Here is a 27,560-nt window from a genome sequence, read left to right as displayed (position 1 = left end):
GCTTCCCCACAGTCTCACAGTGATACTGTAGCTGCTGCTTCGTCTCGGGGGAGCTGGATAACAAGTGTGGGACTGGAATATTCTAGTTAGAGTCTGTGTGCTTTCAGTTACACCTGCATTAAACTCAATTTCCAAACAACAATCCATTCATTTAAACTATTTAGGAATATCATGTAATATCTATGAATTAATGCCTTATTGAAAAGCAATGACTATTTATTCCTGTTACCATTATTTATTTCATAAATATTTATTTTTATTTTACATATAAATTTATATTATTACACATATATTCAATAAACTACCTACAGCAAGAAGAACCACAAAACAATCAGGAATTACATAAATGTTATATTCTTAGTGTCTTGTCTATTTGTATTTAACAGTTGATAAAAACATCTTTCCTATCTTAGTGCATCTAAAATTTTGATTGTAAATCAGTATCTATTATATCTCAACACTATCGACATAAAATATCTATCTAGACCAAAACACATCTTAACCCATAAACAACTAAGTTTAAGTATAAAACTAAAAAACCTTTTCTTAAACCCCATCGGGGATGTGAGAAGGAATAAAATTAATTATCTGGGTATACAAGAGGGGAAGGCTAGCTGCATTACAAGTAGGAAGATGACAGAGACAGTCTCCTACCTGAGCAGTCACTCAAATCTCTCTATAACGTTGTAGCATCATCTCCAGCCTTCTGGCCCAACATATTTAACAGGCATATTTGTAAGGCAGGAACTACTGAGAACCTGCTTACCCTGTCTTGGCAGAGACTGGCTATCAACTCTGTCTGCATCCAAGCTAGCCCTTTTTAAGGCAGAATTCTGTCTGTTGTAGAAACAAAGACACTTTGCCCAGGGTTTTGTTTGTGATGATTGAAGCTATCTCCATAAGGAGGTTATTTGACGCTCATCATCCTCTTTGAAGTAGGCTGGATGTTTCATGAAACTGAGTGACTAAGTTCTTGATAATTCTGGACTTATTCACGTTGCTGATGGTGGACAGACTACCAGGCAACACAATGTATTTTGTCACCTGAATGTCGCATAATCACTATATGTTCTCTCTGAACAGTCACACTGCCTTTACGCCATAACTCTCTAAATGTGGTAAAAGTTAAAATGAAAATTACAACCAATCAAATGAATTTGCATGTTCCTTATATTATAAAATCTCCACAAAGCAGAAGGCAACGATCACCATTAATTTCATAAAACCAAACTGGTCTAAAATCAAATACTGTGATTATGAAGGATAAAGTGATATTTTTTCAAAGAACCTAGAGCTTTTCACAAAGCAGCTCACGGTTTCTCTTGTTGCAGATCTCCTCAGACAGCTGCCTGAACAAGCTTAGTTTCTTGGTCTCTGTCAATGTAATAGTGATGGCCTCTCTACTATTATGAATGTCTATTAATACACTTTGGATTTTAGTAGTTACAACTATATATTGTAACTTAAACTAGTGTTAAAGCCTCCAACACTGCAATGTTCTTTTCAAATACAACATGATTCATTACAGTGCATATATGTGGTAACAACTATAAAGCCATGGTAGCTATGGACTTTTCTAGCTCAGTGTCAGCTTCAGTGAACCTGGGAGGAGAAAGATATCAGTTGATGAATCAGAAAATGAGTCGTTTTCTGTATGAGATAAATATTTACAAAGCAATCAATATGAAGTAGAATGGTTGAAGTGCATATTCTTGTGAAAAGAAGAAAACATTTTAGATTATTATCGTTTACCTTATTGTCATCTTTCATGACTTATAACACATGCACTATATTAATAAGCTGTCAATGTATAATTACTAATAAATTATTCTACATATATAATTTATACATTTTCAAGTTTCAAATTAGAATTGGCTATAGTTCTTACACTTTGGAGACTGACTCTTTAATTAACTATTATCCTGAAGCTTTATTTATTTATTTTAAGATTCGTTCGTTTTATTTTACATATATGTGTGTTTTGTCTACATTTATTATGTATGCACCACTTGTATGCCTCATCAAAGAGAGTAATGGACTCCCTTGAACCTGAGTTATAGATGGTCATGAACCACCATGTCATCACTGAAAATCAAACCCTGGTCTTTAAAAGAGCAAAAATATTCTAAACCACAGAGGTATATCTGCAGCCCATATCCTGAAACTTTTTAAAAGGAAACACTGTGAAGCTACTGTAAATGTACGTTGATGATGGAATTAGAAGTTTGGCTATAGAAATTGTAATGAATCCATTCTTTTATTAATTTAAGTTGTTTAGGAACAAAAATCATGCAAATATAAATTACATGGTTTGTGTCTCATTTTCATAGCAAGATTTTAGAGTAACCTCTGCATCATTTCTGTACAGACACGCAGGATTGCACCTATATTTGTAGAATATGTGAATGAGCATAAACACATACTCTGGCACACATTTTGTACAAGAATTTGAGCCAGAGTAGTTGTCTTCTATTTCTCTATTACATGTCTGATTTTAAAGTACTGAGTTAAATTAATTTGACAGAATAATGACACCAGTACCTGGACATATAACTGCCGTAGGCACAAAAGGAAAGATTCTTGAGTGAAACTGTAAAAAGTGCATGGGTGCTGATGATACTTAACATTGGTGACCTTCATTTTCACTGCTTGGGAAGGTATCTCATTTGAAACAGAAATTCCCAAATGAGTTCATGGTACGTTCATTTTCAGCAACTTCATGTTCATTAAAACTTGTTGAAAATCATGTTTGTCTTAGTGCCATTTGTTCTCTTATTAGCAGATCTTAGCTCCACATCTTTAACTACGATTACACAACCTGTAGTAACTATGGACTCTCAGAAAGAAAAACAAGACTGTGGCCAAGATAGGGTTGATGCTGGGAGCAGTAGAGAGCAGAATAACAGAGTACAATTATCTAATCAGGGAAATAAGAAAAGTTGAACTTCTTAGACTATACTAGAGAAATAAAGAAATAGGTGTGTAGATAAAATAACAACATAGATACTTGAAAAACATAACTAAACATTATTAGTAATTATTATACTAATATTATTCACAATTTACAATACTACTCCAAAAAGAAAGCAAAATAATGTTTGTCTCTATAGATGGGAGTTAATTCTTAACCTGAGGTAGACTATCACAAAGGCTATTGTATGCAAAATAAACTGGGAGATATCTAGGACCATTTATAAGTAATGGTTATACAATTAATAGGATGTGGAAAGTACACTAACAGTTTCCAAATAAATCTATGTCTTTAATTCCAGGTCCTGGGGATGTAAGATTCATGGGAAAAGGAATGTAGAAACAGAAGAATTGAAATAGACCTTTTGGTGATTAAATTAATCATACTACGTGTCCATTATAATTGTGAGTAAAAAACATGAATAGTTGAAAGATAGAGCATAGAAAAATAGGAAATATGAGACTCACAACATTTAAAATGTTTCTTTTGTGAATATTTTCCAGATCAATGTATGTTTTATTAGCGGCACAAATATGACTAATATTCTGTACTCATCACTACTATTTAAAACAATTTATATCAACATGGTTGAATTTCTAAGTCATGAGAATCAGTTGCAAGAAAAGCACACAAAGTGTGCACTCTGCATAGATGTGACTGTGAATGCATTTATTATGCATAGTATGCTGTTTTTCCAATTAGATACATGGAGTATATTTTAAAATGTAGGCTATGAAGTCTAGTATGGGACATCAAATATTAAAGAAAAAGATTAATCAAAAATAAATAGGTAAAATGTTAAAATGATATAGACATAATGACTAGTGGATCACAATTTTATTGTGCACTCTATTATTTTTTCAGATATATGAAATATTATTCCTCTCTGCTCCTAAGAAGAATTCACTTTCCTCACATGTCTTCATTAAAGAATGTCCTTTATTTTCAAACTGGCCTTGGAGTCATAGCCAATATGTTCCTGCTTTTTTTCTACATTATCATAATCCTAGGTCCCAGACATAAGCCCACTGATCTGATCTTCTGTCAACTGACCTTCGTTCACATAATGATGGTCCTCACTGGGTGGGTTATTTCGCTTACAGAAATATTTGAGTCACTGAACATTGAGAATGACTTCAAATGTAAGACAACTTTCTACATACACAGGGTGATGAGAGGCCTCTCCATCTGCATCACCTGCCTCCTGAGTGTGTTCCAGGCTGTCAGCATCAGTCCCAGTACCTCTTTGTTGACAAAATTTAGACAGAAACTAAAAAAATACATGACCAGTGCTTTATTGTGTGTTTGGTGTTTTAATTTGTCCCTTAGTAGTAGGACAATCTTCTATGTTGGTGCTTATATTAACATGAGTGGGACTACCCAGATGAAGATCACTAAAACCTGTGCATTCTTCCCCATGAACTACGTCATCAGAGGATTGCTTTTAACAGTGACAACCTTCACAGACGTGTTTCTTGTAGGAGTCATGCTGACCACAAGCACATACATGATGATTCTCTTGTTCAGACATCAGAGGCAATGCAAGCATCTTCATAGCATCAGCCACCTGAGAGCATCCCCTGAGAAAAGGGCCACCCAGACCATCTTGCTGCTGGTGGTTTTCTTTGTGGTCATGTACTGGGTGGACTTCATCATCTCATCCACCTCAGTCCTGTTATGGATGTACGACCCAGTCACCCTGACTGTTCAGAAGTTTGTGATGAATATTTATCCCACAATAACTCCTTTGGTAGAAATCAGTTCTGATAGCAGAATAATCATTATGCTGAAAAACCTCTAGCCAAAGCACCATCACATTACTTTTTAAAAAAAAGATAATTTTTCATCTTCTTCAAAAATATCAATTCATTTTTAATTTATATGTCTGGGTACATTATGCACGCATGCATTCATGGTGCTCACAGAGGTCAGAAGAGGTCATGGGATCCCCTGGAACTGGAGTTGCAGCTGGTCTTAAAGAGTCATTCTGGTGTAACCAGAATTATTTTTTCTAAAATACATTTTTCTTAAAGTTTAATACTTCAAGTAGCAAAGAAAGATTCTTTATGTCTTTGGGATTACACATATATATTCTTTTGGCATTTCTGGTGTCTAATATTAAATAGTTCTTAACTTCAGTATACATCATAATTTGATATTTCTATGTGAGTCTTCTTTCTTCTTTTTACTTTCTATCATAAATGTATTGTTGATGCTGGGTACTAATAGGAAGCTCATCGTAGATAGTAACTTTTTAAGCTTTTCTTTTGAAAAGATTTTGTAGCTTTAATTCTGTTTAGTAACGAAAATTTCTCTAGATCATAAAAGTATTGTGAATTGAAACTTCCCTTTTTTTTTTTTACCAGTTACTCAATGGGTTTTTGACAAAAATTCATTATGCTTGTTTATTTGCAATTTAATTAATCTACATTTATTAAAATACTATTTGTAAATAAAACTTGTTTACATACACATATATGATGTGCAGCATGTTTTATATGAATGTGTGTATGCATGTATGTTTGTGCACACATGAAGGATGTGTGTTCAAGCACATGTGGACTCCAGAAGACAAGCTTGGCTGCTGTTCTTCTGAAGCCACTCACCTCGTGCTTCAATAGAGTGTCTCTCACTGTACCTAGGGCTTGCCAAGTAGACCAAGATGGTTGCTCCATGGATTCTTTTGTCTCTGCTTCTCCAGCTCTGGGATTAAAGCGTTTGCCAATATACCCCTCCATTTCAAAGATATGTTGTTAGGGTTACCAAGAAGAGACTTGATACCCTATGAGCATATACAGGGGGAGGAAGTCCCCCTCAGTTATAGTCATAGGATAGGGGAGTAAGGGGAAAATGGGAGGGAGGGAGGAATAGGAGGATACAAGGGATGGGATAACCATTGAGGTTTAATATGAATAAATTAATAAAAAACAAATGAAGAAAAAATAAAATAAAATATGTTGTTCCTTTTATTTAAATGTTTTTGTTTCATACAACATATTCTGATTAGAATTTCCACTTATCCTAGTTCTCTGAGTTCATTCTCATCTCCCCTCTGACTGAATATGTGGTCAATTTTGGAAAATTTATCATGAGGTGATAAAAAGAAAGTATATTATTTTGTGTTTGGATAGAATGTTCTGTAGATATTTGTAGGTCCATTTGATTCATATTGTTGGTTAATTTTGTTATGTGATGTTTAGTTTATGTCTCCATGACCTGTCCATTGGTGAGTCTTCTTCTATTAATGCAAGGCAGCTGTTGTATAATTTGAGTTTTAGTAATGTTTTATTTATGAATGTGGGTGCCCTAGCTTTTGGAACATAGCTGTTCCGAATTAAGACCTCATCTTGGTCGAAGTTTTCTTTGATGAATATGAAATGTTCTTCCTTGTCTCTTTCGAATTATTTTGGTTGAAAGTCTATTTTATTAGATGTTATAATGGCTACTCCAGCTTCCTTCTTGGCCTTGTTTGCTTGGAAACTCTTTTCATAGCCCTCTTTTCTGATGAAATGTCTATCTCTGTTCCCAAGGTGTGTTTCCTGTAAGCAGGAGAATGATAGATCCCACTTTCACATCCATTCTGTTAGCCTGTGTCTTTTTATTGGGAAAGTGAGTCCATTGATGTTGAGAGATATTAATGACCAATGATTATTAGTTCCTGTTGTTTTGATGTTGGTGGTGTTAGTGTTTCTGTGCTTTCCTTTTTCCCTGGTGTGGAATTATTTATTTTCTGTGTTTTCTTGGGTATAGTAGACCTCCTTGGATTAGAGTTCTCCTTCCCATGTTTTCTGTAGGGCTGACTTTGTGGATAGATGTTGCTTAAATGTGTTTTTTTTTTCTTGGAATATATTGTTTTTCAATCTATGGTGATTGAGATTTTTTTGCTAGGTTTCCATCTATGGTCTCTTAAAGGCTTCCAGACATCTTTCCAGGCCCTTCTAGCTTTCAGAGTCTCTGTTGAGAAGTCAGGTGTAATTCTGATAGGTCTGCCTTTGTAAGTTACTTTGCCATTTTCCCTTGCAACTTTTTATTATTCTTTCTTTCTTCAATGTAGTTACTGTTTTGATGATTATGTGCCTGGAGGATTTTCTTTTCTGGTCCAATCTATTTGCTGTTCTGAATGCTTCTTGTATGTTTATAGGCATCTCTTTCTTTATGTTGAGGATTTTTCTATGATTTTTGATGAAAATATTTTCTGGTCCTTGGACTTGAGGCTCTACACTTTCTTCTATTCCTGTTATTCAAAGATTGGGTCTTTTTCACAGTATACTAGATTTCTTGAAACCTTTGAGTCACGAATTTGTGAGATTTAACATTTTCTTTGACTGTTGTATTGATTTCTTCTATTGTATCTTCTATGCCTGAGATTCTCGCATCCCTCTCTTAAATTCTGTTAGTTATGCTTGTGTCTGCTGTTCCTATTCTCTTCTCTATGTTTTCCATTTCAAGTACTTTCTCAGTTTGTTTTCTATTTCCATTTTCAAGTCTTGAATGGTTTTATTCATTTTCTTCAACTGTTTAATTTTGTTTTCTTCTTGTTCATTAAGGGGGTTGTTCATTTCCTCTTTAAAGGCCTCTATCCTTTTGAATATATTTTCTCATACTTCTTTAGATTTTCTCTTTAAATTCCTCTACCACCTTTATAAAGTTTGGTTTAAGCTCATCTTCTTGTGCTTTGGTTGTGTTGGGATATCAAGAGTTTTCTGTAGTAGGACAGCTGGACTTTGATGGTGCCATATTGTCCTTGCTCATGCTGACTATGCTATTATGCTGCCCTTTATACATCTGTATGTCCTTGGTGTTGGCTAAATTTCCCAGTGCAGGACACCTCAGGGAGTCAGTCAGTGACTTTGGCCTGAAAATGGAAATTAGGGAAAAACCCCCTTCTCACCTCTGGTACCTGTGGCTCAGGGCCTCCTGCATGTTCTTGGGATCCTGAGGCCTATGTTCTGCTGCCTGGGTCTCAGGTGGATCAGACATGTAGGAAAGACGCAGAGGGTACTCTGCAGTGAGTGTTTCTGAGGACTCCCACAGCCCTCTTCTGAATTGCAGGAGATGACAATCAGGGACCATATACATACAGCTCACCTTTGCTTGCTGTGCTCCAGGTAGACCAGGATGGTAAGATATAGGCAGAGGAACTTTGGTGGGTTGGTCAGGTTTTTGGTCAATTGGTGGGCTATGGATATTTTGTCACTTGTGGTAGTTAGTTGAAAGTTGTTAAATAGTCCTGATCAGGGAGTAAACAGGGTATAGGAAGTTAAACTCAGGGATTTTTCTCTTTCGTCTTCATTTTTCTGTCCTTCTTTATTTCTTATGTAGGCTGAGAAGGGTTGAAAGGAAACAAGGGGGATATAGAAATAATATATGAACAATAGGACAAAGGCGTAGATTGTTGAATCTTCTCTCAAACCCAAGGCATTAATAAGCCAAAAATCTTACATTGGTATAAATATTTGTATATTGATACATAAATAAGGTTATATTTGATTACATTTGTATAGATCTTTGTATACAGATACAACATTAAGGTTATATTTCTATTACAACATACCATTCATTAACTCTTATTGAGGTATTGTGCCTAGGTGATTCTTAAGTTCTACTCCCTTGAAAAGACTATTACAAACTATTTAGGATAATTAAGAAGTTCAAATTAATGTTAGTCAGTCAAACTCATGGCCCTGTCAGATTCTAGTCTAGTTTATTACAGAGGTGTGCTCCCTAGGTTGAAAAGACAGTAAGAAGACAGAAAACAAGCAACACTTGCCTATTCAGATATACTATAGACAGATAGATTCTCTTACAAAACCTCAGAGACCTACCAAACATGATATTTAAAGATATTTTATTACTTTAAGGCATTTTTAGTTTTTTGTTGTTGTTGTCATTTTTGGGTTTTGTTTGTGTGGGTTTTGTTTTGTTTTGTTTTAATGAGATATGTCTGCTGCTGGCAGCATCTCTTTTCTACTTCAAAGAAGATTTTGAGCATCAAAGACTCTCATTATGGAGTTGGCTTCAAATGTGGCAAGATAGCCAATGGGCAAGAAAAAACTGCCCTTGATTCAAATGCTGTCTAAAATGGAAAAACTAAACATAGGGAAATCACTGCTGAACTTTTCCAAGGCACAGTAGGCAATACTTCATAGTTCCTGCTTTACAAAACATCTGTCAGATATTTTGGGCCAGAAGGCTGAAGATGATGTTCCAACAGTCACTGCTCTCTTAATCCTCTATCACACACATAATTAAGACGCATATTGTTTTAACAAGCTTCATGACATATTAATTGAGCAGTTATTACTTTTTTCTTAACACCTAAACTAACCAGGCTTCCTCCAGATTACTTGCACTTTATTAATTTCCTGCTCCAGCTCTTCTCTCTTGATGTCTCCTCAATCTCTGCCAATGAATTAATCCCCTGATTCCTCTTCTTAATTCTCCAGCCCTGGTTGGCACGAGGTCAAGACCTATTCTACCCCCTGCTTGGTAATTGGCTATATGCTGCTTTATGGGCAATAAGGGTCAGTGGACAGTTAGGGAGCAGTGCTTACACAACACTGAGACAGGATATTCTTAGAACAAGGATTCCAACCTAAAGGGTTATATCTCTAACATACTTTATGTCACAAATGTCTAACAAAAGCTTGCATTCCAGTTGAAATACATGCTGGAGCACTATCAACCCCAATTTGCAAAGGCATCTCTAAGATAGTCACCATCTCTAACAAATGTGTAGCCTTAGAACCATGCTGTCCAGAATTGAAGACAAAGCCCACTGGAATTCTGGATATGAACCTATGGCATGGTGCTCATGTTTCATTTCTCCAACTCTGCAAAATGGAGCACAGAATCAACCATATGGCCTTGTTTTAAGGCAACACCAAATAGGATCTGCATTTCTAATTTAGCATATAGACCTTCAATCAGTAACTGAGCCTTGACAATATACATACAATATTCATGTTGGGCTACAACTGAAGCATTTCTACCCAGAGTCTAAATGTGCTACATTCAGAAATTTCTTTTGAAATTAACTTTTTGTTGTTATCATAAGTTCAAGTTTGAACTCTGAAGGTTCCATAATTTTATTCAGAAACTTATCCAACCTCTATTCTATGACCTTTAATATAGCATCTAATTTCTCAGGCTTTTCTTTTTCCAAGTCTGTCTTATTCTGATCTCACTCAAAGAGGATACACAAAGCTGTAATCACCACTGAAAACATTATTTCTATGCTAAGTGAAACAAACTCAAATGGAATCTAGATTAATTGTGTCACTGTGTCTTCCATCTTTTTCAACATACAAAATAATATTTTTTAGTAGCAAAACCTCTCCTTACATACTTTACTTTCTTAGATCCAGCTTCCTTTCTAGATCTAGCAAGTTTAGATGCTCAAGGCTTCTCCATATGTCTTTAGATCTGATTTCCAGTGAGAGGGTTTTTTTGTTGTTGTTGTTTTGTTTTTTGCCTCCTTTAATTGATCCTGACCATTCTCTCATTCTGGAAAGTTATGAACTCCACAAGTGTTTCCTTCTAGCCCAACAAGAGCTCCTTGTCCAAGGGATTTAGCTTCTTGGCTTGGCTATGAAAATATGGCTTTGAGAAGCTTTCTTGTGTTAAAGGGCAACTGTTTTTTCCTCAGCAAGGGCTTCTTAAAGCAGTACTTCTGTTTGCCTTTCTGGAGTTCTATCAGTTTTTGTTTTTCTGTAGCTGACTGGAAGTTTTGCTGCTCTGGTGGATAAGGGGCATGTATCATCTGTCTAATCAGGGAGCTGTGAGCTCCTGTCTCAAAAACTATTGTTGCTCTCTTAATGAACAGAACAACAACAACAAAAAAAACTGCTCTATAGTTTTACTTTCTATTTAAGTCTGACCCCACTTGGTATGTCAAAATGTTAAAGTTATTGTTATATAATTCGGTTTGCTTATTAGTTTCTCACACCAATAATTAAGACTGTATTATATTATTTTAACAATATTCCCATCACATCAACTGAGCTGTTATTACTCTGTTCTTAACCCATAAGGAAGTCTGGCTTACCCTAGAGTAAATACCTGAGATTACTTGCATTTTATTGCTGTCCTGCTCCAGCTCTTCTCTCCTGATGTCTCTTGGACATCTATTGGTGAATGAATCCCTTATTTCTTCTTCTTACTTCTTCTACCAGGGCTGGGAGGAAGTCCAGCCCTATTCTCTCCTCTGCTCAGTGATCGGCTGGAAGCAGCTTTATTGGTATGTCAGGGTACAATTGGACAGCAGTGTTTACACAACACTGAAACAGGATATTCTCAGAACAAGGATTGCCACCAGATATGGGGTACAGTATTCAGAATTTGAATTTCACAATAATCTCATGCCTACACTTAGACAACTAACTGTCTAGGTAGCCAGTTCCCGCTGTCATTTCTATATTTTTGGAAGCTGCTTACTTTGTACTTCTTACAAATTGATGTCATTGCTGGGGTTGAAGACTGCATAGTTATAGTGTCACAATTAAGCTTAACTTGTTTACAATTAAAGAAGATGTTTTGGGCTTAAGAATTTGTTTTTAGATTACAACACAAGTTAGCATAATTTCTAGAGTTCTTTATATATTTTGGATATTAGTCCTTTGGCAAATGGAAGGTTGGTGAAGATCTCCCAGTCTGTAGGCTGTTGATTTTTTTCTTTTGACAGTATCCTTTGCCTTAAAGAAGTTTTTCAGTTTCATGAGGTCCAAATTTTTTATGTATTAATTTATTTACATATACACTTATATTCTTACTCATATATACAATAAACTACCTATAGCAAGAAGAATCATGACACAATCAGGAATTATATAAATGATACATGCTTAGTGTTTTGGTTATTTGTATTTGACAGCCTTGAAGAAAACATCTTTCCTCTCTTGGTGCATCTAAAAATCTAAATATAAATCTATCTCCATCACATCTTGTCATGATCACCTTAAAACGTCTATCTAGACCTAAAAACATCTTAACCCCTAAACAACTAAGCTTTCATTGAAAACTAAGCTACTTAGTCTTCAACTCCATCAGAGACTTGAGAAGGAATAAACTTGATTACCTGAGTATTGCTGGTGTGCAAGTTAGTAGCTTTCTGAATGAGAAAATGACAGGCACAGTTTGCTATCTGAAGAGTCACCCAATACTATCTATTATTTTGGAGTATATTCTTCAGCCTTCTGGCTCAATATGTCTGTCAGACATATTTGTAAGTTAGGAACTATAAAGGACTTGCTTATCCTGTCTTGGCAGAGTTTGACCATCGACTCTGCCTGCCTCCAAGCTTGCCCATTTTGGGGGGCAGAATTCTGTCTGTGGTAGAAACGAGGGCGTTTTTCCCAGTGGCTTGTTTGCCACATTTGAAGCTATCTCCACAAAAAGTTTCTTTGATCCTCATCATCTTCTCTAAGGTAAGCTGCATGTTGCCAGAAGTTAACTTGTCTCATTGTCAGTGAATATTTAAAATAATAAAAATATTTCAAATGCCATATTCTATATGTTTCTGGGGTTTTTGAAGACCTAGTCTAACTATCCTACCTCATCTTTCTATGGACTCATGTCTATATGCCACACCTAAGATGTGTAGTCTTGTCTTAAAAGCAGACTAGTGATTGACATCATCATGATATGATCAACTAACAATTAACTGGTATAACTTATTTATCCTAAACAGCCTGCAATAGCACTTCCAAAGTATTGGAAGTAAACCTTGTATTATTTAGTTTCATGGTTTGAGTAGATAATCTATATTATTTTGGGAGATAGGGACTCATTGGGCCATGCCTTACTTGTTGCTTTCTCTTTTCCATGTTTACTGTAAATGAAATGGGAAACCATCTACTGAGAGCATTTTTATGACTCTGAAAATATCTAAGATACTCTCCAGTTATCTAGACTCCAGAAAATAAATGTCAGAGCAAAGATCAGATGCTTTTCTTTTACTCCCATCTATAGCACTCTTTACTTCCATACTTACAGTTGAATATGGCATCACTGCTGTAAAAAGAAAGAGATAGAAAGAGAGGCAGAAGAAAAGATAGAAAAGTGAAAGAAATAGAAGAAGAGAGAAAAGGAGAGAGAGAGAGAGAGAAAGAGAGAGAGAGAGAGAAAGAAAGAAAGAAAGAAAGGAAGAGAGAGAGAGAGAGAGACTCTTCCACGAATTTCCAAGAACTCAAGTTTCAGGAGAAAGACAAGTATCCTAATTGTCACTTCCTTCCCAAGTCTACATGCCTAGGACAGATCACATGTTGTGTATTAAAATCACCTATTGTTAGTGGCTTGATGTTAATTTGTATCCTTTAATTCAGAACTAAAATTTATTTTTTAATAAACTGGGCACCCTTGAGCTTGACACATAGTTGTTTAAGATGATAATGTCTTCATGGTCAACTGATACCCTGATTAGAAGTTCCTTTCTTTATCTTTTTATCCTTTTGTTCCTTCTGATTAATTTTAATTCAAATCTGTTTTGTCAGAAGTCAGAATAATGAGACCATCTTTTTCCTGGTTCCATATGATTGTAGTACTTTTGTCTAGCCTTATAGTCTAAGGTAGTCACTACCTTTAAAATTAAATGTGGCTTTTGAAGGCAGCAGAAAATGATTTGTTTCTTGATCCATTCAGTCAGTATGTGACATTTGATGTGGAAATAAGGCATTTATCTTTAAAGTATTATTGAAATGTGTATTTTAGTTCTAGACATGATGTTATTGATTTTGGGTGTTGAGTTTCCTAGTGTTTTAATAATTATGACTTCATATTTTTCCACAGTCTCTCTGCTATACTCATTCCTTTCACAGACAAAAAAATAATTGTTTTTTATTATCTTAGGTTTGGTTTGTTGAATATAATTTTTGAGGCTGACTGTGATGTGGAAAATTGTTCCTCTTCCTTCATTCATGGCAGTGGTTTTGCTGGGTATATTATTTTGGATTGGATATCCTTTAGGACTTGAGATGTACTGCTTCACTTTCTTCTGGATTTGAAAGTTTACTTTGAGAAATAACTATGTAATGGATATAAACATGTTTTTGTTTTGATCCCAAATGTAGGATATGAAACAGACTTGTGTGAGTGTGTGCAGTGTTTGTCCACTGGAAACAGATTTGTGAGAGAACATGTGATGTTTGTCCACTAGAAGAGGTACTGCCTTTTGTGGGGGCATGGTCTTTGCCAAATGATAAGCATCTTTGTATAGACTCTGAGAGTTATGTGTGTATGTGTGTGTATATGTATATATGATCCCCAAAACAAGAGGCTTGGATTTTTGGTCTTGTCACCATTCCCTATTGCTTGGCTGTTCATCATTTTGCTTTAAGGTGCTCCTAGAGGGAAATGCTCTAGAGAATGCTTTGAGTTTCCTGGTTTCAACTGCTGCTCCAGATTCCAGGTTTGGTTACAGCTGCCTTTGCTGAATTGCTGGTTTTCTTTTTAATGGATGGGTCTGATGCAATCCTGACTATGATTGCAGCAAGCAACTGAGTCTAAAAAGTCTACTTCTCCTTTACCATTAGCCTCTTTTCTCTCCTACATAGAGGAAGTGGATAGAAATGGAGTTATAAGCATTAAAGAACCCTAAATAAATAGATTTGAAAAGGTCAAACCCTACATAGCTATTTTTAGTTTACTGTTTTCCTGGAATTCTGGATGTTCACACTTCCTTTTTATGGGGATTTTGTTGTTACTTGCAGACTTTCTCTTACAGCTTTCTGTCTACTTTTTGTTCTGTTTACTTAGTGTTTTATCTATAAAATGTTTCCTCCTTTCCCATTTGGATTTCTTTGATATCTTTTTGTTGTCTTATTGCTCTGGCTAGAACTTCTAGTACTATATTGAAGAGATATTGAGAGAGTGGGCAGCCTTGCCTTGTTCCCAATTTTAGAGGAATTTTCTTGAGTGTCTCTCCATTTAATTTGATTTTGGCTATTGGCTTGCTATATATAGCATTTATTAAGTTGAAGTATGTGCCTTCTATCTTTGATCTCTCCAAAACTTTAAACATGAGTGGGTGTTGGATTTTACCAAATGCTTTCTCTGCATCTAAGGAGATGATCATGTGGGTTTTTTTTATTTTCAGTTTGTTTGTATGGTGGATTACATTGATGGATTTCCATATGTTAAACCATACCTGCATGCCTGGAATGAAGCCTACCTGGTCATGGTGAATGATATCTTTGGTGTGTTCTTGTATTAGTTTTGTGAGTATTTTATTGAGTATTTTTGCATCAATGTTCTTAAGAGAAATTGGTCTGAAATTCTCTTTCTTTGTTGGGTCTTTGTGAGGTTTAGGTATCAATGTGACTGTGGCCTCATAGAATGAACTTGGTAATGTTCCATCCATTTCTATCTTTTGAAGTAGCTTAAATAGTATCGGTATTAGCTCATCCTTGAAGATCTGGTAGAATTCTGCACTGAAACCATCTGGTCCTGGGCTTTTTTTGATTTGGAGACTATCAGTGATTGCTTCTATTTCTACAGGGGAAATGGAACTATTTAGCTTGTTTATCTGTTCTTCACTCAATTTTGGCAAGTGGAATTGATCAAGAAAATCATCCATTTCCCTTAGATTTTCAAATTTTGTGGCATATATACCTTCGAAGTAGGATCTTATGATTCTTTGTATTTCTTCAGTGTCTGTTGTTATGTCTCCCTTTTCATTTCTTATTTTGTTGATTTGTATACTGTGTCTCTGCCTTTTAGTTAGGTTGGGTAATGGTTTGTCTTTCTTGTTGATTTTCTCAAAGAACTAGCTCTTGGTTTTGTTGATTCTTTGGACTGTTCTCTTTGCTTCTAATTTATTAATTTCAGACCTGAGTTTGATTATTTCCAGACGTCTATTCCTCTTGGGTGTTTCTGCTACTTTTTTTCCTAGGGCTTCCAGCTGTGTTGTTAAATTGTTTATGTGGGATGTTTTCAATTTCTTTTTTTTTAATTTTTTTTATTAATTAATTCTTGTTACATCTCAATGGTTATCCCATCCCTTGTATCCTCCCATTCTTCCCTCCCTCCCATTTTCCCCTTATTCTCCTCCCCTATGACTGTTGCTGAGGAGGATTACCTCCCCCTGTATATGCTCATAGGGTATCAAGTCTCTTCTTGGTAACCTGCTGTCCTTCCTCTGAGTGCCACCATGTCTCCCCCTCCAGGGGACATGGTCAAATGTGAGGCACCAGAGTATGTGAGAAAGTCATATCCCACTCTCCACTCAAGTGTGGAGAATGTTCTGACCATTGGCTAGATCTTTATAAAGGCACTTAGTGCTATGAATTTTCCTCTTAGCACTGCTTTCAATGTATCCCACAAATCCAGGTATGTAGTTCCTTCATTTTCATTGAATTTCAGGAAGTCTTCAATTTCTTTCTTTGTCACTTCCCTGACCGAGGTATCATTATGTAGAGAGTTGTTTAGTTTCCATGTGTGTATAGTCTTTTTGTTATTTCTGTTGTTGTTGAATTACAGCCTAAGACTTGTAGTTTTTCTCTTAGAGTTTTCAATCCACTTTTTTATTTTAATTTAAAATTTTTTACATAAACATTTATTATTTTTTTATTATTTAATTAATTTTTTCAGATTACAACTCAATTGTTATCCCATCACTTGTATTATTACACATAAACAAAATAAACTATATATAGTAAGAAGAACCACAAAACAATCAAGAATTATATAAATGTTACAATCACAGTGTTTTGGCTATTTGAATTTGACAACCTTGAAGGAAATATCTTTCCTATCTCAGTGAGTCTACAATTCTGAACATAAATCAATATCTTTTATATGTCATCTCTATCAACTTAAAACATCTATCTAGACCTAAAAACATTTTAACTCCAAAACAAATAAGCTTAATTGTAAAAACCATATTATATCAAACACTATCTCAAAAGCTAAGAAAGAAAGATAAAGGAGAAGAAAGAAACATCACTGAGTCCCCTAGTTCGTTCTCTGAATAAGACCAATAGTAACTTGTAACCAACTACCGATAAAAATAAATACCTATACACCAAGAAAGTAACCAAAAACCTACCCAACCCTCCTTAAGAGAAATGGGGCATCATTCTCTTAAGGTTTCTCCTGGCTGTTTTGGGATAAATCATACCTTTGTAGAGGCCCAATTAAATTAGAGAAAATGGTTAAATAAGCTAGGAATAGCAGAACTTCTATTAAGCCTGGAATTATTCAACATTTAGAAACTGGACCACAACTGCTATTTTTTTTCTCTTTTTTAAAAAAATTTTTTTTATTAATTTATTCTTGTTACATCTCAATGTTTATCCCATCCCTTGTATCCTCCCATTCCTCCCCCCGCCCATTTTCCCCTTATTCCCCTCCCCTATGACTGTTCCTGAGGGGGATCACCTCCCCCTATATATTCTCATAGGGTATCAAGTCTCTTCTTGGCTACCTGCTGTCCTTCCTCTGAGTGCCACCAGGTCTCCCCCTCCAGGGGACATGGTCAAATGTGAGGCACCATAGTACGTGAGAAAGTCATATCACACTCTCCACTCAACTGTGGAGAATATTCTGACCATTGGCTAGATCTGGGAAGGGGTTTAAAGTTTACCTCCTGTATTGTCCTTGGCTGGTGCCTTAGTTTGAGCGGGACCCCTGGGCCCAAATCTGCCTATCATATTGTTTTGGGAGAATAGCAAAATAAAAGGATACAGAGGGTCCTAGAAACCTACAAGTAGCACAACTGCTATTAAATCCACTTTTTTGTTCTATATCCTTAGTGTTTTAACTAAAACATTCATGTAAATTTTGTTTGTTATATGGGTATATCTTTGAGGCTGTTTCCTTCTATGGTCATATTGAAGGTCTTGTGCTTTCATTGACTTGATGCATCTCCCTAATTTGTGCCTATAATTTGAAAGTATGATTCTTTTCATGGTGTCCCACATATATAATACTTTCTAGATATGTACTGTAACAACTGAGCACATTCCCAAAACCACAGCATGATTTCTGCTGATAATACATCGACATGATCCCACTTTTAATGGGCTCTGTAAGAAAGATTACTTCCTCAAGTGTGTTTAGAGGAGATGACAGTTTCTTAATTTTAGCAAAAGAGCTGGTAATTTCTAGGTGAGACCCTGAGTCCACTGTCAAGTAAGTATAGAGGCCACCACTAATGTTTTTAAGGCAGAAAGGTTACCCTGGGGAATAGGAAATGTTTTTCTACCCTTTTAAATGGAACATTATTATTATTTCTTTTGTTTTGTACACAAGGATCCAGACAAGTTAATCCATACAGACAGACATGGCCAGGGGAGGCAATCTCATACACAGGAAACACAGACATCAGCTGTTCCTACAACACTGTTTCTCCTGGAATTAGGGAAGTTCACTTTTCCATTTGATGCTGCCACTTTGTAACAATATCAATGGCGGAACTGCCTGCTCCAGATGACATGATAATTATGGGTCTAGAGAGAGATGAGCTGATGAAATTTCTTCCTTGTAACTACATTTTAGGACCTCATTCTACATGGATATTTGTAACAGGCCCATTCTGGTGAGTGTTTCATTTTCTCTTAACTAAGAGTGAAAACTGAAAGTAGGTGTTAGAATGAATCAAGAGTTCTATAAGTTATTAGAAAATTATCTGCTTAGAATTTTACTTTTGAACCTGACTATATAATACGCAAATACAACAGATGCTTCTACATATGAAGATCTCAGTGCAACAATTTATAAACGAGCATAGATTTCATTTAATGTTATCTCTGAATATATAAGTAAAATAGAAAGGGGCTATTGAGAGGTAAAAAGGACCAAGCAGAAAGGTAAATAGAAACAGGATTGGTTAATAGGATGAGGATGATCAATGGGTGCGATCTATTGAACGGAAGTGTCACAAAATCCATCGCTCTTTACAATGAATGAACATCCATATATATGTAAAGCAGCTGCAGATGGAATATTTTAAAGAGGACATCTGAAATAGGATTCTCATGATCATATACTCTCATAATTCTAAGAACATGGTTCCATCTACATATTGTCAACTTTTTTACTTTTCCATCTCTGTAACAAAACATCTAAAATACCTTAGAGGGTGAAAAACCAAGAACAGATACTTATTGGTTTGCAGGAGTACATTTTTAGTATTAAGGTACATTTAAATTGTATTTTGTATGTTATCTTTTTACTACTTTTCTCAGGTTAACTGGCTGTATGTGTTTAACCATATGAAACTTTATACAAATAATATTAACCAAATTAGCGTTTATAAGTAATTTTCTAGTCTGTTAAGTTTGCATGTACTTAGAAATTCTTAGGAAAGCTTCACATCATGGCATAGTAAAACATAAGACTTTGTTAACATTATATAATAAGTTTTAAATTTGTAGATAGATTTGTGTGTTCTACTGCAATGATTTCTAATAAAGTAGATCATTTCTGGACATTTTAGAAGTATCTGGAAATTTCACCTCACATACTTAATAAATCCATGTAAATTTATCTTTACAAAAAATGTAAGCTGGATAATTTCAGTAGGTATTTGAATGTTTCAATTAAATTAATTCAATTTTTAATATTTCAAGCTTTCTAAATTGAACCTTATAACATTTCCACCAATATAATATTAAGGAAGCTTCTCATTAGCAGTGATAAAAATATTTTCAATTCTCAAGTAGTATGAAATTACTTAACATCAAAGTCCCAAAGGTGTCCTTCAAGAGTTAAAAAAAAAAAAAATGCAATTTCTTCTTAAAATATGCATTGACAAAGAAATGCCAAGTAAATTTAAATTTAGGTGATAAAATATCAGAAATACATTTTTCCTGGATTATCATTTAATAATGTATAAAGATTCAAATGGGAAAGGATGCCAGGGGTGCTGTCACACATTTATGAGACCAGCAGTTTCAATCCTATGTAACGCAAGAGCTTCATGGATTTGGTAGAAGTCAGTCTGAACTACAGATTGAAATGCTCTTTCTTTTAAGTGCAGACACACACACACACACACACACACATACACACACACACACACACACACACACACACACACACACACACAGAGTCTCCAGTAAACAGATGATATAGAATTATAAACCGTTTTTAAAAAGGTGGGAAAATTATGCCAGTTAATGTCATTAAGTTACTAGCTGTGAAGTATCAGTATTACAAAAAGCAATGATAGAAATATGAGTTTATGCTTGCAAGTATTACAGAAATTTCAGTATATTTTGAATAATTCACATTAAAATCTGTACTGGTCCACTATGTATGGACCATGAATCTGATCATGTCAACTGGAAAACAAAGGAAACATTCTTCATTTTCCTTAATGGTTTTTTACTTCAAAAACATTTTTAATAATTTTCAGTTTCTCACTCAAGTATATGCAGGTATTCATGTTAGCAGCCCTGACACACATTACGCTATGCTTCTATTCTTAGTCTCAGTAGTCCATTAAAATCTCTCTCTCTCTCTCTCTCTCTCTCTCTCTCTCTCTCTCTCTCTCTCTCTCTCTCTCTCTCACACACACACACACACACACACACACACACACACACACACACTTTGCCAGTGAACATTTTCATATTTCCCCCAAACTCATGCAATGCAACATGTGATGGATCCATGGGTTTGGTCTCTTCCTCATAGTCTCGCAGTGACACTCCTGCTGCTTCATCTCAGGGGGGCTGGCTCCTGTGAGACTGGAATATTCTAGTCAGTGTCTGTGTGTGCAGCTCCCACAGTCCAGCTCCAGGAACAGTGAAGAGGAGAGAAGAACGGTGGATCCGCTGTAGGGAAAATTGAGCAGACAATAGACAACTGGTTAAGGGAGACCAACCATTGGAGAGCAACTAGTCATCATGCTCGAGGAATGGAGGAAAAATAAATCTTTGGAGACTCAGCCATATGCAGTACAAAACTGAAGGTCTTAAAGCCCAGGAGAACTTTACTTCCTGTCTTTCTGTCTCTGTGTCTGCCTAGCTTGCTGTCTGTCTGACTCCTTGCTGTTCTTGTTGGGCAAACCCCAGTATTTTATTTAAAAAGAAGTTTAGTTTTTACATTACAGATTACATCATGATTTTTCTCATCCTTTGCAATCAATAGGGCATTCAAAAATCAGCCAAGCAAGAGAACACTACAACAAGGAAATAGAAAAAGTTCTGTATAACCTATAATAAAGCATACGGCAAAAATCAGCCAATTGCCAAGCAATGGTCAGCATAACCTGATTATTATTATTATCATTATTATTATTATTATTATTGGTTTTTTGGGACAGGGTTTCTCTGTGTAGCCTTGGCCATCCTGGACTTACTTTGTAGACAAGGCTGGCCTCGAACTCACAGCGATCCGCCTGCCTCTGCCTCCCGAGTGCTGGGATTAAAGGTGTGCGCCACCACGCCCGGCTCGTGATTATTATTTCTTAAACAATACTTGGGAAAGGTTAATCATAAATTTCCCTGGTCTAAAGCCATTGTGTTTACAAGATTGTCGTAGCAACATAGCTTGAGCTGAAGTGTTCTCTATTAAAGAAAAGCTTTGTCTTACTACCAGCCCCGAACCGACAGGTGTGCAATCCAAACCTAGTCTAACTGCCAAGAGGCCCTTTATCGTAAACTTTCTGTAAACCATGGCATTCCAAGCCCAGTTCCTGTTGTTCTCAAAGCAGATTCTAAAGAAACTTTTCTGCAGGTCTTAACTTTCATGCAGTTGTTTCTGTTTGGGTGCGCACAGTCAGAGAAAAAAAACATACAACAACTCTATCAATGTCTCAAGCCCTCGGCCAGATGCCCTCTTTCAAGATTCTCTGTGTGAAAAACAATTTTCCCTGTATGAATTTTGTTATGGCTGAGAAATGAAAAGAAAAGGACACTTTAGAAGAAAAAGGCAGATTTTTAGACAAAATTACACCTGGAGCACACATAATAGTTAAGGGCAGTGGTGATCAGCCAGAGATGTTTGGACCTTTGTCCAACAAAACCTCAACAGATGTTCTGGGTGTCTAAAGATTATTCTGGACAGACAGAGGTCTCTGGAACTTTGTCAAGCAAAGCCTCTACAACTTATCCTCATGTCTGTGACATGTGTGCTTCCAATTACATCTGCACTAAACTCAATTTCCAAATATTAATCAATGCATTAAAATTGTTTAAGAGTGTCAGGTAATAACTACAAAATGATACTTTATTAATAACTTATTAGTATTTATTCCTGCTGTCGTTATCTATATCATAAAGGTTCTATATGTCTATCTTGTGAGGCTAAGGTCTTCATCTCCTCAAATTCTTCTTTTTTAACACTTTTTATTTAATTTTAATTTATGTGTGAGGGTGTCAGATCTTGGAGTTACAGACAGTTGTGAGCTGCCATGTGGGTGTTGGGAATTGAACCCGGGTCCTTCGGAAGAGCAGGCAGTGCTCTTAACTGCTGAGCCATCTCTTCTTGAAACCTTATTAAAGTTGCTGACAGTGGACAGAATATCAGCCAGCACTGTGTACCTTGTCACCTGAAAGCCGCTTAAATACTTTATGTTCTCTGAGCAGTAATATTGCTTTTAGGTCATTACTCACTAAATATGGTAAATCTTATAATGGAAATGATACTTTTGATCTAGTATATTTGTATGTTCTTTAGGTTACTAAATCCCCACAAAGCAGAAGGCAGAGGTCACCATAAATCATAAATCAAAACTGCTCTAAAATCAAAAGCTGATATAATAAAGAAGTAAATTCATTTTCTTAGAAGATTGTAGAACTCTGCACAAAACAGCTCTTGGTCTTTTGTGCCACAGCTCTCTTCAGACAGCTGCGTGCACACTACTTAGTCTTTTGTTTTGGGTCAATTCAATATTGATGGGATGGCTTCTTCACTATTATTTATGTTTATGGATGTACTTTGAGTTTTAATACTTACAACTAAAATTATAATTTAAACTAATGTAAAACACCCCCAGCACTGCAATTTTTTTTTCAAATAAAACAAATGGCTTTCCTCACTGCATGCATATGTTAACAACTCTGTAGCCATGTCAGCTATTGTCTTTTCTGGTCCAGCCTCAGCTTCAGGGAATCCCAGAGAAAGATTCCATTTCATCAATGAGAATACCTATCATTTTCTCTATGAGATAAACATTTACAAAGCAATGGATATTAAGTAGAGAGGTTGAATAACATACTTTCTGAAAGAGAAAAATACATTAATATCGTTTATCTTATCATCTTTTATATATACTTCTATGTCCTATATTAATAAATTATAGGTGTACAATTAATTTAAATTATTATACATATACCATTTGTACATTTGCAATTTTAAAATTGAAATAGGGTACTGTTCTTTTGATTAGGAGAATAATGCTTGAATTCAATATTATTGGGAAGCTTTTGTCTATTTTATTTATTCTATTTTCCATATATGAGCATTTTGCTTGCGTGTATGCCTATGTACCATGACAGTGCCGTATCAGAGAGGGCAATGGATTCCCCAGAACTATATAGTTGCAGATGGTTAGGAGCCACAGATGAATCAGAAAGACAAAAATCCATCTCTCCAGCCCATAACCTGGAACTTTGAAAAACCAGAACATCGCTGTGCAGCTACATAAATATATGTTGGTAAGGAAACCAGATGTTTGGCTCTTGAAATTGGGATTAATCCATTACTTTACTACATTAAGCTTTTAAGGGACAAAAATCATGTAAATATGAAATATGTGATTTTTCAAATCATGTTCATGGAGATGTTATATGATCTACATATCTGGAATATACAAGTGAACTAGAAAATATAATTTGGTGTTCTCTTTCTCACACTAATCTGAGTCAGTATAGTCATTTTCTATTTCTCTATAATATGCTGATTTTAAAGCACTGAATTAAATTAATTCAATAATAAATTTATCTTGGTAACTTGGCCAAATACCTTAAGTACTAAAGGTATGACTATTGAGTGAAACTGCAAAGATGCTTGGGTTCCTGTGATGTGTGATAACACTGGGGATCTTGTTTTCTACTGCATGGGACAGAATCTCTTTCAAACAGAAAATCCCAGTCACCATAACTATGTGGTCAATTCAGCAAGTTCATGTTTGTCATAATATGTCGAAAATAGTATTTGTCTTAAGGTTTCATGTTCTCTCTTGTTGGAGGCTCCTAGCTCCACATCTTCAGATATGATTATGTAGCTATGGTAACTATGGAAATCAGGAAAGCAAAATGAGGCCATTGTCAGACAGGGATAGTGGTGGGATGAGTAGAGGGCAGAATAGCATGGTATAAGTATCTGATCAGGTAAATGGAAAAGACAGGGCTCATCAGGAGGGGAGGAGGGAGGTAAATACAGAAGATGGTGGGAGGAAGGTCAAGGTGAGTAGCAGGATACAATTGATCAGACAGGGGAAACGCAAAAGTGGGTGAGTTCTTAGGTAAGATTGAGAGAGATGAATACAGAGGAAGGACGTGGTTAGCTGAAATAAAAATGTGGATGGCTGGAAAAGTGTTAAGGTATCATATTGTTAAGGAATCATACTGTTAATGATTTGCTTCCTGCCTCCACAAAAAAAAAAAAAAAGAAAGAAAGAAAGAAAGAAAGAAGGAAAAAAGAAAGAGAGGGTGAGTTTTTCTTGACAGCTAGGAGTTAATTCTGAAATCCTGAATTGGAGTTCACAAAGGATTTCATGGGATAAGAACTGAACTGGAAACCATCTAGGTCAATTTATAACCACAGTGGGTATTCAACTTAGGATGTGGAAAGCAAACTATTGGTCTCCAACTGTATCTATTTCTTCAATTCTAGATTCTGAGTATGTAAGGTTTCATGGGAAAGGGAACTTTTAAAAAGATGCAAATTGTCGAGTGAGATTATCATGAATTATCACTGTGATACCTTTAGAATTGTGAGTCAAAACGTAGAAGGTTGCAAAGTAGAGCACAGTAAAATTATGAAATATGAAGCTGACTTACCTGAGTTTTTCATTTCTTTTGTGATTTTTCCCAGACTGACATAGTTTTGTTCGGTTGTACAAATGTGATTAATACTATGTGCTCCTTATCACTGTTTTAGGTGTTAAGTTAAAATGAGGGAACTTAAATCCATAGGATTGAATTTCTAAGGCATGAGGCTCAAGTGCGATACAGGCACACAAAGTATACATTCTGTATACATATGACTGTGAATGCATTTATCATCTATAATATGCTTTACATATACAGAATATACATGGATGGTATATAGAAATGTAATCTATGACCTACAGTCTGAAATATCAAAAGTCAAAGAGACAGGTTAGTAGAGACAATAATAATGATGCAGACACACTGTCCAGTAAATTAAAAGTTTGATACATAATCTATTTTTTTCAGATTTGAGAAATATATTTCCACTATGCTCTTAAGATGAATACATTTTCCACATATGTTCTCATTTGAGAATGTCCTTTATTTCCAAGCTGGACTTGGACTCTTAGCCAATATGTTTCTCCTTTTTTCCTATACCTTTATAATCCTAGGTCATAGACCTAAGCCCATGGACCTGATCTCCTGTCAGCTGTCCTTCATTCACATAATGATGCTCCTCACTGCAGGGGACATTTGGCTTGCTGACATATTTGAGTCACTGAACATTGAGAATGACTTCAAATGTAAGGCAACATGTTACATACACAGGGTGATGAGAGGCCTCTCCATCTGCACCACCTGCCTCCTGAGTGTGTTCCAGGCTGTCACTATCAGTCCCAGTACCTCTTTGTTGGCAAAATTTAAACATAAACTTAAAAAATATATGTTCAATGCTTTTTTCTATATTTGGTCTTTCAATTTGTCATTCAGTAGTAACCTGATCTTCTATGTTGGTGGTTTCACCAACATGAGTGAAGCCAATCAGATGAAGGTCACTAAATCCTGCTCACTCTTCCCCATGAACTACATCACCAGGGGATTGATTTTAGCAGTGACAACATCCAGAGATGTGCTTCTTGTAGGAGTCATGCTGACCACAAGCACATACATGGTGATTGTCTTGTTCAGACATCAGAGACAATGCAAGCATCTTCATAGCATCAGCCACCTTAAAGCATCCCCTGAGAAGAGTGCCACCCAGACCATCTTGCTGCTTGTGCTTCTCTTTGTGGCCCTGTACTGGGTGGACTTCATCCTCTCAACTACATCAGTCCTGCTATGGATGTACGACCCAGTCCTCCTGATGGTTCAGAAGATTGTGATGAATGCCTATCCCACAATTACTCCTTTGGTACAGATCAGTTCTAACAAGAGAATAATCAATGTGCTGAAAATATTGCAGTCAAAATGCTACTAGGTATTTTTTAAGATTATTTTTCTCTCCATTAAAAAAATGATTCATAATGGATTGATCTAGAAATTATCATAATGAGTGAGTTCACCCAGAAGCAAAAAGAGACGAACGGTATATACTCACTTATATCAAAACACTAGTCCAAGGGATACGTACCGTGAAAATCTTTACTTACCAAGAAAGTGGGTCAGAGGAGAGGACATCCAATTGAGACTTTAGGCAAGAGTAGCATGGAAGAAAGGGGAAATAGTAGGACCCACAGGGTCCTGGAAACCTACAAGAAGAACTTTATGACAGGCAGATCTGGATCCTGGGGTCCTCCTCAAACTAAGGCACCAGCCAAGGAGAATATAGGCAGTATGCTTTGAACCCCTACCAAGACCTAGCCGACGAACAGGGTATTCTCCACTGTTGAGTGGAGAGTGAGATCTGACTCTCACACGAACTCTGGTGCCCCTTTTCTGTCCATGTCCCCTGGATGGGGAGACCTGGTGGCACTCAGAGGAAGGATAGCAAGTTACCAAGAAGAGACTTGATATTCTAAGAGCATATATAGGGGGAGGAGGTCTCCCTCAGTCACAGACATAGGGGAGGGAAGAAGGAGAGAAATGGGAGGGAGGGAAGAATGGGAGGAAACAGGGGAAGGGCTAACAATTGAGATGTAATATGAGTAAATTAATAAAATTATAAAAAAAATGATTCATTACATGTACAAGTGTTGTGCCACGTGTATGCATGTGTGCATTCCTAGTGCTCACAGCGGTCAGAAACATCATGGAATTCCCTGGCACCAAAGTTTGAGATGAGTGTAAGTGCCATGCTGGTGTAGCCCCAGTCATTGGGGCTTTTTTTTTTCTAAATTAAATATTTTTCTTAAATTTCAGTTGTTCAAATAGCAAAGCAAAATGTATCACATGATTTTTAAAAAGTTTTCTATTACATATATTCATCCTTTTGTCATTTCTGCTGCCAAGTCTTATAAAGTTCTTAGGTTCATTGTACACTATAAGCTTCTATTTCCACATTAATTCTCTCTCTCCTTTCTACTTTATATCATAAAATTGTTCTTGATGTTGAGATAACTCAAAAAAAAAAAAAAGCTCATTGCTGATAATTACTTTTTAAGCCTTTCTTTTGAAAACACTTTAAGCTACTCTCAGTCATCATAATTTAAATTGTAGCTTTAATTCTGTTTACTAATTAAAATTTCTCTGTATCATAAAAATAATGTGAATTTAAAATTTCCATTTTTACAACAGTTAATGACTCATATATAAACTTCATATGCCTATTT

At 35.8% G+C, this 27,560-nt stretch overlaps 2 protein-coding genes across 2 annotated transcripts; both read left to right on the top strand.

Annotated features, from left to right (window-relative positions):
* Positions 1-3,863: 3,863 nt before the first annotated feature.
* Positions 3,864-4,772, top strand: LOC127194724 (vomeronasal type-1 receptor 90-like). The gene has a single exon (XM_051152289.1). It carries the CDS (start codon positions 3,888-3,890, stop codon positions 4,770-4,772), a length of 885 nt encoding a protein of 294 aa, XP_051008246.1. The 5' UTR covers positions 3,864-3,887.
* Positions 4,773-16,337: 11,565 nt separating this feature from the next.
* LOC127194725 (vomeronasal type-1 receptor 90-like) lies at positions 16,338-26,269 on the top strand. Its single transcript, XM_051152290.1, has 2 exons — positions 16,338-16,367; positions 25,385-26,269. The coding sequence occupies exon 2, from the start codon at positions 25,427-25,429 to the stop codon at positions 26,267-26,269; it is 843 nt and encodes a 280-aa protein (XP_051008247.1). The 5' UTR covers positions 16,338-16,367; positions 25,385-25,426.
* The last annotated feature ends 1,291 nt before the right edge of the window (positions 26,270-27,560 follow it).

Source organism: Acomys russatus, chromosome 10 (assembly GCF_903995435.1).
Source record: "Acomys russatus chromosome 10, mAcoRus1.1, whole genome shotgun sequence".
NCBI lineage: Eukaryota > Metazoa > Chordata > Mammalia > Rodentia > Muridae > Acomys > Acomys russatus.
The sequence above is the reverse complement of the archived record's forward strand: the minus strand, read 5'-3'. Positions and strand labels throughout refer to the sequence as shown.